The sequence below is a fragment of the Polyodon spathula genome, chromosome 5, assembly GCF_017654505.1.
Source record: "Polyodon spathula isolate WHYD16114869_AA chromosome 5, ASM1765450v1, whole genome shotgun sequence".
Lineage (NCBI taxonomy): Eukaryota > Metazoa > Chordata > Actinopteri > Acipenseriformes > Polyodontidae > Polyodon > Polyodon spathula.
In genome coordinates, this window is record NC_054538.1 from 21,220,402 (window position 1) to 21,232,130 (window position 11,729).

An 11,729-nucleotide genomic window follows, 5' to 3' on the forward strand; every position below is an offset into this window, starting at 1 on the left:
CAAGCCCAATCCATTTCAGAGGGAGGGGAGTGGGGGTCTTTATACAAATTCCATTTTTTTGTAGTTATAGTTTTGCTGCATACATACAAAATTAAATTACACATTAAAATAATGTGTGTGTACTTACATAATGAAAAAAATGAAATCCTCGCTCTCTCCATCCTCCATGGTCTGTTGCCTCAATGTACATTCCCGTGCAACCCGCGACTCTATATTTAAAGTGATTTTTTAAAAGAACAAGCCCCGTTCCGCTTATTATAAGAGGACTTGGATTTGGCAACAGTGCTCACAATGCATCTCCCCCGTTGGGAGGTGGAGTTTAACGTCAGTCTCTCAAGACCCCCCAAACCTTAAAAGTGCAGAGCTAGGAGTAATATAAGGGATCATTACAGTATGTATCTCAGTATATAGTGTATGTGTATATCAGTGGGTGAATTATGTCCCAAACGGCACCTCATAGAATAGCCTTAAATCTTCTTGTACAAGGTCCTCTAATGGATTAATTCTTCTGGAGCTCCATTCCCCCAACTGCAGTGTGCGCAGTTAGAGAGCGTGCGCACCGTGTACGATCTGTTCGCATTTGCTTTAGATTGTTTTCTGCAGGATTTCCGTCATGCCTGGTCACGTGTCAGAAGTTATAAAGTGAGTAAACATATTTGTTAATGTTTTTTTTTTGTTTTGTTTTGTTTTAACAAATATTTCAAGCATATTTTCTTCATTGATGAAGGTCATATTTTCGTAGCCCCTCTTCCAGTCCTTTTTTTTATATAAACATCACATTCACAACTGAAAAGTCAACAATCGATTAATTTTAACGTAGATCAGTGTTATTTTTGTTTGTTTGTTTGTTTGTTTCTTGTCGTCATGAGTTTATGGGCTTTGTGATTTATTTTGCATTTTAAGTTGCAAACGAATACTGTACGCTGTATTTTGTTTTTATTTTTTACGGGCGCGTATTGTGTTCTGTAACCAATGTTGTAGTAATGCACGAATTAAAATACTAACTGAATGTCACACAAAAAATGATTATTTATAGGGAAGAGAATTAGAAGATAACGAAATGCATTTAAAAATCACACAGTAGATAGTACATGAGAATATGTATTTAAAATAGTTTTTCGATAAATGTATTTACTGTGCAGAAACTCTGACTGTACTGCAATTAAAGTATATCTGTAAAAAAAAAAGGAAAAAAACAGCATTGAACAGCAGCATTATTGAATAACGAATAAAAACAATAAAAGGCTTAACACAAAGAAAAGGTCAAAGTATAAATTTTTTTTTACTGAAGTTGAATGGATCCAAAGGTTGTATTTATTATGTTCCAAAGGGGTGGGATTAGTATGTAGAACAGTATTTTTAGTAATAATGGGAGTGGGTGGAGTTAAGTTCTTCTGACCTGATGAGCTGTACTGTACCTATACATTTCTGGTTGAGATGCATGGACATCAGCAGTCTTTAACTGGGTAGATCTAAGGCTAAAACAAACTCAGTCATAGCATATTTGAACACACTAGCATGTGTCCATAAATCAGACCACAATCAGTCCTGATTTAGTTAGAACAGATTTGTTCCTGTCTTTTCTGCTTTCACATCACAGTTTAGAGCTTTGGTTTACATTAGTATTTAAAAGGCACTATCAAAATCTCAAACTGGTTCTTGTTGTTGTAAAACTCTGCTGGGTGGATCTAATCTAGTAAAACTCTTCTAGCATGTTTGTTTTTTGATATTAATCCCTTCCCTGTTTCGCACACAGAGACATGTTGCCCAGCTCTTTGGACCTCTCCAGGCTGCAGCCGCTGGTGGTCTCCACAGTTGTGGGAGCCGGGGGTCTCTTGGTATACTTCCTTGTGATCTGGAGGAGGACCAAGGCCAAGACCCTCCCCATGGGAGATGGCTGGTGGGGTGCTGGGGAGAAACCACTGGCTGAAGATAAGGAAATCCACCCTTTTCAGATTGAAACTTCAGATGAAGAAATAAAGGTACTTGAAGGACATTTTACACCAAACTCACCCACAGACTACTATAGTAATAGAAAATACTGGGTTAATTGCAGATGTATTCAGAGTTCTCTGATGCTCACTCACATAATTTGTGGATGTTCATATGTCAGAAAATTGCATAGCCACTCTCCTAAAATTCATTGTGCAATTAAAAGGTGTATTACCAGCTGTGTGGAACGGGTTTTGCACACTGAACTACGTATATCACTCCACTGAGAGTGTAGAGTACATGTTCCAGTTCCAAGGCTGGAACCTTGAAGCTTCAATTCAGCAGCCCACACAAAGAATGCATCTCTGCTTCCTTATCGAACGTAATACAAATATATAGTATAGTGCAGCAAGAAGGCAATAGTAACATGTTTGCCTTCTTGTATTTTATCCAGTTTAATTAACTCCTATTTTGTGAAAGATGAAAAGTCTACAGTAACGTACAAAACTGAGAAACAAACAACGTGAGAGTGCTTAAGAGACCTTCAGTTACATTATATTTCATGTATGATACTGGTTTTGCCAAGCCAGTAGGTGTTTTTTCTCCTTTCGATAAATAGGAGTTCATTAAAGGCTGGATAAACTATTTAAAAACATATCCCTTTGTTTTTTTTACACAAGGTTAACTATAAATATTTTTTGTTTCAGTAAAAATTCTAAGCACTCATGCAAACACCTTTTCTTGGTTCTGTTTTTGGCAGTTTATTTACAGTGCCGAGAAAGTTTGTGAACCCCAATGATAATTATGGAAATTTCATAGTTTTACCATGATAGCCCTCTTGAATCAAAACCAGTCTTTTCTTAAATGTCCAATTGGGTTTATATTAACCAATTCCATGTCTATTGAAACAAAATGATGTATGAATTAGACAAACAATGAATAATTAAGATTCAGGGTATGTGAAAAAGTAAGTGAACCCCAGGTTTTATCAGCCCAATTAAGGGGATAATTAGAATCAGGTGTTTAAATAATTAGGTAGCTCTTCAGGGGTGAGTTTGGCAGGCCCCACCCTATATAAAGATCAGAAACTTTGTGAGTTTGGTCTTCACCATACAGGTGTGTGGAAACACGTCATGCCTCGATCAAAATAAATCACTGAGGACCTCAGAAAAACAGTTGTTGATGCTCATCAGTCTAGAAAGGGTTACAAAACAATTTCTAAGGATTTGGGGCTCCACCAGTCCACTGTCAGATAGATAGTCTACTGTGACCAGGATGAGGTAGAGGTGACGTCAGACCCGGAAGAACACAGAAACCAAAACACATGATGGCGGTGAACCTGAGACGATACGGCGTCCAGCGTTTTATTAAATAATAATACAAACAAAAAAGAGTTAAACAAAACACACAACACTGAAAATAAAGGGCACGTTGGCCAATCAAACAGACAGACAAAACAGAAAATGGACGTGGACGAACCCAACAATCAAGTACCGTGTTGGTTCAGCCAGGACGCTGTAGCAATTGCTCTATTATTTTAACTCTCCTCTCTCTCACCCATTCTGCACTTCTGAACACACAAAACCCAGAGTGAGTGAAAACATGCTGCTTTTATGCAGCTGTACCGAGACTCGATTGCTAATCAATCATTCAATTGGTGTCTCGGTACAACTGCATGTGAATTAATAAAAGTGCAATTTCCTGTACTCACATATTATTACATTTTACCTGTACGTGAAGTGCTGTGCAATCCTCGTGCCTAAATACAGACATACATTTTAAACACTCGTGCTCGTAACCCATATTTATATCCCATGTATTTTATACATAAACACCAACATTAACACACTACATACAACATAAAAAACTAATAAACATAAAGGGGCGGGACACTCCACCACATCTACAAATGGAGAAAGTTCAAGACCACAGTCACTTTACCCAGGAGCAGTCGTCCTACCAAAATCTCTCCAAGAACAAACAAACCGGAAAATCATCAAGGAAGTCACAAAGAACCCCAGAGTAACATCCAAGGATCTGCAGGCCACTCTCGCCTTGGCTAATGTGAGTGTTGATGACTCAACTATCAGAAAAAGACGGAACAAGAGTGGTGTTCATGGAAGGATAGTCAGGAGGAAACTACTGCTCTGTAAAAAGAACATTGCTGCCCGTCTGAAGTTAGCCAAAGAGCACATAGATGATCCACAAGACTTCTGGAACAATGTTCTCTTGACAGACGAGTCAAAGGTAGAACTTTTTGGCCTCAATGAGAAACATTATGTTTGGCGAAAACCAAACACTGCGTACAGCAGAAGAACCTCATCCCAGCTGTCAAGCATGGTGGTGGGAGTGTGATGGTTTGGGGCTGCTTTGCTGCCACAGGACCTGGACAGCTTGCCATTATTGACAGAACTATGAATTCTGCATTGTATCAGAAGATTCTAGAGGAGAATGTCAGGCCATCCTTACGTGAGCTGAAGCTGAACCAAAAGTGTGTCATGCAGCAAGACAATGATCCTAAACATACAAGCAGATCTACAAAAGAACGGCTGCAGAAGAAGAAACTCCGCGTTTTAGAATGGTCTAGTCAAAGTCTGGACCTAAACCCCATTGAAATGTTGTGGCAGGATCTGAAGCGAGCTGTACGTGCAAGGAAGCCCTCAAATGTCACAGAGTTGAAGCAGTTTTGTAAGGAATAATGGGCCAAAATTCCTCAAAACCAATGTGAGAGACTGACCAACAGTTACAGGAAACCCTTAGTTGAAGTCATTGCTGCTCAAGGGGGTGCCACCAGTTCCTGAATCTGAAGGTTCGCATACTTTTTCACACATGGATATTGAATGTTGAATCATTTGTGGATAAATAAATGTTGAAAAAGTATTTGTTTAATCAGGTTATCTTTATCTATTATTAGGACTTAGATTTATATCTAATAACATTTTAGGTTTGAAATATGTGAAAGTCCTAAGGGGTTCACACACGTTTTCTCGGCACTGTATACTGCTACCCCTCTCTACAAAAATAATGTCAAGTCAAAACTATCTTTATTGTAACTTTATTCAGGATCTTTACAACCGCATCGACCAGACCAGATTTACCCCACCATTGGAGGATAGCCAGTTCCATTATGGGTTTAACTCCATCCACCTCCGGAAGGTTGTTTCTTATTGGAGAAACCAGTTTGACTGGAAAAAGCAGGTCAAACTCCTCAACAAATACCCACATTTCATAACCAAAATTGAAGGTGAGGTATTTACTGATAGGTTACACAATATCTTATTTTTTATAATTTTTTCTTTCTTTTTTTTTTTTTTTGTTACTTATTTGAAGGTATTGTTCAAGATAGATAGGAAATTTGTGTTTTAAATGAAAGCCAGGGAAAGGGGAATTATTAATGTAACCTTGACAGGACTTCAGAACAGAAAACCAATCGAATGTCCTTGCTCTAAGAAGTTGTATTTACTGGTACGTATTTAAAAATGTGTTTTTTTATTGTATTGTTGTACTGTATTTCAGATCCTTAAAATGAAATAAATTAAGCAGACAGTGCTATGGACACCTTTATTGCTGTTTTATAGCATGGTTGATATTGACTTTCTGAAAAAAGGTCATAAACATGAATAGGTCAATCCAGCACAACCTTTAAAATGATATCAATGTTATTTGTCTAGTTTCTTTCCCCCATGGAGTCAAAGGCAATCAAAATGGTTATCTTTGCAAACTTCAGTGTTCTCACCTTGTGGGGCTTACACATGTGAGCTGGAATTGTCCTAAATAACACAGTAGCTATGGATCCTGTTCTTTTAAAGTGTCTGTCCCCCTCAGGTCTAGATGTCCACTTTATCCATGTGCGTCCCTCTGGTCTCCCGGAAGGACAATCTGCAAAGCCCCTGCTGATGGTGCACGGCTGGCCAGGCTCCTTCTTTGAGTTCTACAAGATTCTCCCCCTCCTGACCGAGAGTAGAGACGGGTTGGTCTTCGAGGTCATCTGCCCCTCCATCCCTGGCTATGGCTTCTCAGAGGCTCCCCACAAGACAGGTGGGCAATAGGTGGCGGAAAGAAATCTGGTCATATGTGACCCAAGACTAGCTGTCACAGAGTGACGTATTTCTAGTTCTAAAATGCTACTCCTCCAATACCTGTCCACCTAGTTTACTTACCCGTCATAGTATATTTTAGGGGGTTGATTTCGTACCCTCACATGTTTTCATGAGGGTAGCTTATCTTAATCTGATCAGGTTTTTAAATTTAAGAGTTCATTTTTTTGTCCCTCTGTACTGTTGTGCTGTTTCTAGGGTTCGACTCGATTGCTGCAGCCCGGATATTTTACAAGTTGATGCAGCGGCTGGGCTTCAAGGAGTTTTACATGCAAGGTGGAGACTGGGGGGGTCTGATCACTACCAACATTGCACAGATGAGACCTGAGTGAGTACAGAAAGTTTTAGAATTCAGTGTCATTCAAATAACTTGTCAGCTGGAGAAATAGTGTGGACTAAATCCAGAAGTTGCCGCTTGTTGCATCACCATTCAACTTCCGAAGTTTCCTTTGCAGCATTTATAATTGTATATAAACCTATATATATATATATATATATATATATATATATATATTATATATAAAATGTAAATATCTTTTTTTCCTTCTAGAAATGTGAAAGGACTTCATTTGAATTTCTTCCCGGTGACAAAACACAACCTGTGGATGCTTGTCTCGCTGCTCCTGGGTGCCTACGTGCCGTTCTTGGTGGGATTCACCAGGGAGGACGTGAAGCGCATCTTCCCTTTCTTCGAGAAGAATGTGTACAACATGCTGAGAGAATCGGGGTACATGCACATCCAGGCCACCAAACCCGACACTGCAGGTCAGGGCTGTGGCTTACCAACTTATTAAGGTCTTAAAGAAAACAAAACGAAGCAATCAAAGGTTCTGGTTATGATAATTAACCTTGCTCCTGCTCTTCCTCCGCAGGCTGTGGGCTTAATGACTCCCCAGTTGGACTGGCAGCCTACATTCTGGAGAAGTTCTCCACATGGACTGATAAGCAATTCAGAGACCTAGAGGATGGGGGTCTGGAAAGGTGTGCACCCCCCTCATTCTCTGCAGTGCTTTCAGTGTTTTATATTAACTCTGTATTGCCAATTCTTGCTTTTAAGGCACTTTTTATTTTTTCTAACTGAAACATGGCCAATAAGTTTGTTTCTGACTACTCTGGCAAGGTGTGGATGTGGAGCTGGATGAGTTGCTATGTTCAAGTTTTTTGTATTGAATTTTTTTTTTTTTAAAGGACTATTTAAAAGTGTTCATAAACTAATAAACTTTCTCCAAAACAGTTGAAAAGTAATTGTTCAAAGTGGGCTGAAAAACAAAAGAATTCTTAAATATTTTCACTTCCAATTAAACAGTGCCATTGTTGTTGATCTACTTCTTGTTCACTTGGTTCCTTTCCCTCTCACACTTTAGTCCCTCAATCAGTATATCCTGTAATTGGTCTTTTACATTTTTTTAACCTTTGTGTCTGCTTGTCCCCTTATAGGAAGTTTTCCCTGGACGACCTCCTGACCAATGTAATGATTTACTGGGTGACAGGCTCCATGGTTTCCTCCATGAGGTTTTACAAAGAGAATCTGAACAAGAACCTAGAGAAGAGGCCTGATTCAAAGTAAGATCATCTTCTTTTAAATTTTGTCTTGTCATTGTGGGCAGAATGTGCAATACTGTACCAGTAGTGGCAGCCTGGCTTTTAAAAGAAAAAACCTAAAAATCCTGGTGGTCTAGTCAGTGATTCAGTTCTGATCAGTCTTTTTATCATGTTGCTGACAGGACTGAACCCAAATTGACTCATGATTCTGAACACAGTTAATAAAACAGAATGTAGATACCTGTTTGTTTATTTAGGTTATAGTTAGGGTCTGATGATAAACATGTTTTATGCACAGTAACACTGATTTCATCCCATTGCTCTTCAGGATTGGCGTCCGTGTCCCAACTGGACTGGCTGCCTTCCCCAATGAGCTGCTGCACGCTCCTCTAGTCTGGGCCCAGCAGCGCTACAAGAATGTCATTTCCTATTCCTACATGCTGCGAGGAGGCCACTTTGCAGCATTCGAAGAGCCAGAACTGTTAGCAGAGGACATCAGACAGTTTGTGAAGAAAGTGGAAAAGTGATTTAGAACTAAATCTAGACAATGTTTTGCTGTAACAAGTGCTGTAAAATGTAATGGCATCAGCAGAATACAATGGCTTATTAAGGATGTTGTTAAGATCACTAGATAATCTGACCTGACCAGTTCTTTATTTTAAATCCTCAATATGAGCCACCATAGCACCATCAGTCAAGTAACCAATCAGTCAAATCCCAGGATAAAGGTTTCTGCAAAATAAAATAATAATAAATGAAATCAAATACAAGATAAAAGATTACATCTAAAAACAAATGGTTGATAGTGGTCTTCAGTAATCCATGTAAATTTGTAGGCTTTTAAAATCAGGATTACATTTGTTATTTCTAAACAAACTAAAATCAATTAAACCATTCTCACTTTGTTAGCAATAATATGTTATAGTATATTGTGAAATTAAACAAATGTGTAACGCAAGTGTCAAATTTCAATGATAAATAAAATCTTGAACTTCTAATAACATTACACAGCTCACCGTTTTTCCGGAATCAACGACTTTGAAAAAGACCAAGCCTTTTTTTGCCTTTCTGTCTTTCAGCGGCCTCCTCACTTGCATGGTAGACCGCTCTTTGTATCTGTCTGTCGTGTGTGAGCAACTGCGTGTGCAGTCATCCGCGAGTGGTTGTCTATTCTTTCTAAGAGTGCACAGTTCCTCCATGGGGCTAGGCCTTAATGTATCCCTGACGTTGAGTGACTCTTCCAGCCACGTTCTCCTCCATGGGGCTAGGCCTTGCCGCATCCCCGCTGTCTAGTAGACCCTGCCAGCTGTGTAGGCCAGCCAACCTTGGCGAGTCAGGCCTTGTAAACAATGTGCTCTCCGCTATACTATCTTTCTACCGTGTTTTTAGTTTCTGCTTCAGCTTGCCCACTTGCCTCGTGTTCCTTTGGTACACGCTACGTGCTGACCAGGTGTGTGTGACCGCACGGTTAGGGTAGGCACATTTGCATAGCGCCCCCCCAGGTGCTTCAGTACCACGGCACACAGCCCTTGATACTTAGGTATCATGGTGCACAAGTGCAATACCAATATCCCGCAAGAGGACAAGCATACCCTCTGTGCATGATGCTTGTCCGTTCAACATGCCACCTTGGCCCTCAAGAGGCGTTCCTGCCCCAGGTGAAAGAGGCTAGTTTGGAGAGAGCCACGAGGGCGAGCTCTATGGCCTCTATGGCCTGGCAGCCTCTACGGCCAGACTGTCGGCGGCCATGACCTGTCCCAGGACCGCCTGCTAGACATCCCAATGCGCAGGCTGCTCGCAATCGCTCCCCATCTCCGCAAGCGAGGGACATTATGGACCTCAAGGCCAAGATGGCCTAGGTCCTAGAGCTCTTGGATTCAAAGAGGAGATTAAATGTTTAAGAGATACAAATGGCAAAATCGTAGATGAAGAAAAAAAAATAGCAAATATGTTAAATGATTACTTTTCACAAGTTTTTACAAAGGAAGATACTGACAACATGCCCCACATGTCATCCAGTTCCTGTCCAGTTTTAAATAACTTTAGCATAACTGAGGCAGAAGTGTTAAAGGGACTAGTAGCTCTTAAAATAAACAAATCCCCTGGGCCGGATGAGATCCTCCCAGTAGTACTCAAAGAAATGAAAGAAGTAATTTACAAACCGCTAACCAAGATCATGCAGCAGTCTCTTGACACAGGGGTGGTACCGACAGACTGGAAAATTGCAAACGTAATACCGATCCACAAAAAGGGAAACAAAACTGAACCAGGTAACTACAGACCAGTAAGCCTGACTTCTATTATATGCAAACTTATGGAAACTATAATAAGATCCAAAATGGAAAATTACCTATATGGTAACAGGGTACTGGGAGACAGTCAACATGGTTTTAGGAAAGGGAGATCGTGCCTAACTAACTTGCTTGATTTTTTTGAGGATGCAACATCCATAATGGATAATTGCAAAGCATATGACATGGTTTATTTAGATTTCCAGAAAGCTTTTGACAAAGTCCCGCACAAAAGATTAATTCTCAAACTGAACGCAGTTGGGATTCAAGGAAACACATGTACATGGATTAGGGAGTGGTTAACATGTAGAAAACAGAAAGTACTGATTAGAGGAAAAACCTCAGAATGGAGTGTGGTAACCAGCGGTGTACCACAGGGATCAGTATTAGGTCCTCTGCTATTCCTAATCTACATTAATGATTTAGATTCTGGTATAGTAAGCAAACTTGTTAAATTTGCAGACGACACAAAAGTAGGAGGAGTGGCAAACACTGTTGCAGCAGCAAAGGTCATTCAAAATGATCTAGACAAGATTCAGAACTGGGCAGACACATGGCAAATGACATTTAATAGAGAAAAGTGTAAGGTACTGCATGCAGGAAATAAAAATGTACATTATAAATATCATATGGGAGATATTGAAATTGGAGAAGGAATCTATGAAAAAGACCTAGGAGTTTTTTTGTTGACTCAGAAATGTCTTCATCTAGACAATGTGGGGAAGCTATAAAAAAGGCTAACAAGATGCTCGGATACATTGTGAAAAGTGTTGAATTTAAATCAAGGGAAGTAATGTTAAAACTGTACAATGCACTAGTAAGACCTCATCTTGAATATTGTGTTCAGTTCTGGTCACCTCGCTATAAAAAAGATATTGCTGCTCTAGAAAGAGTGCAAAGAAGAGTGACCAGAATTATTCCGGGCTTAAAAGGCATGTCATATGCAGACAGGCTAAAATAATTGAATCTGTTCAGTCTTGAACAAAGAAGACTACGTGGCGACCTAATTCAAGCATTCAAAATTCTAAAAGGTATTGACAGTGTCGACCCAAGGGACTTTTTCAGCCTGAAAAAAGAAACAAGGACCAGGGGTCACAAATGGAGATTAGACAAAGGGGCATTCAGAACAGAAAATAGGAGACACTTTTTTACACAGAGAATTGTGAGGGTCTGGAATCAACTCCCCAGTAATGTTGTTGAAGCTGACACCCTGGGATCCTTCAAGAAGCTGCTTGATGAGATTTGGGGATCAATAAGCTACTAACAACCAAACGAGCAAGATGGGCCGAATGGCCTCCTCTCGTTTGTAAACTTTCTTATGTTCTTATGTTCTTATGTTCTTATGAACAGGTGCCAGCAGCCCAGACCCCACTGCAGCCCCAATTGTCATACCCCATCTCCCCCAGGAGAGTGCACTCAGTCTCCATAGCGGCCTCTAGGGAAGGGGCCTTCTCCTCTAACATGCAGATGGGCAAGACCCCTGCCGAGTAAGAACCTCGCTTTGAGGTAGCGTCCGGCCTCGGATCCTAGCGTGATAACCTAACCTTCAATGCACGGTGACTGAAACACATCTCAAGCGGGCTTATGCAGCAGAGGCGCAGTCAACTCGCTTGTCTAAAACAGCGAGTGCTTACATGGATGGTGTACTGCGCAAGGCCCCACTTCCCAAGCCAGTGGCTATGGAGCTACGTCTCCTGTCCAGCACACTGCTGCAGATCTCTGGTCTCCAAGGGCAAGCTCTTGGCCGGAGCCTGGCTAGCTTGATCGTGGCTCTTAGACAACTGTGGCTGTCATAAGCCAGAGTTCCTGAAGCGGGTAAGGCTGCGCTACTTGACGCGCCTATATCCCCAGGACATACCTTTGGGGC

The 11,729-nt window shown here is 40.6% G+C and overlaps 1 protein-coding gene across 1 annotated transcript; it reads left to right on the forward strand.

Annotated features, from left to right (window-relative positions):
* The first annotated feature begins 304 nt into the window (after positions 1-304).
* On the forward strand, positions 305-8,572 carry LOC121315717 (epoxide hydrolase 1-like). The gene is made up of 9 exons (XM_041250062.1): positions 305-642; positions 1,757-1,982; positions 4,996-5,176; positions 5,758-5,970; positions 6,228-6,357; positions 6,580-6,794; positions 6,902-7,010; positions 7,467-7,592; positions 7,900-8,572. The coding sequence occupies exons 1-9, from the start codon at positions 614-616 to the stop codon at positions 8,096-8,098; spliced, it is 1,428 nt and encodes a 475-aa protein (XP_041105996.1). The 5' UTR covers positions 305-613; the 3' UTR covers positions 8,099-8,572.
* Positions 8,573-11,729: the final 3,157 nt, after the last annotated feature.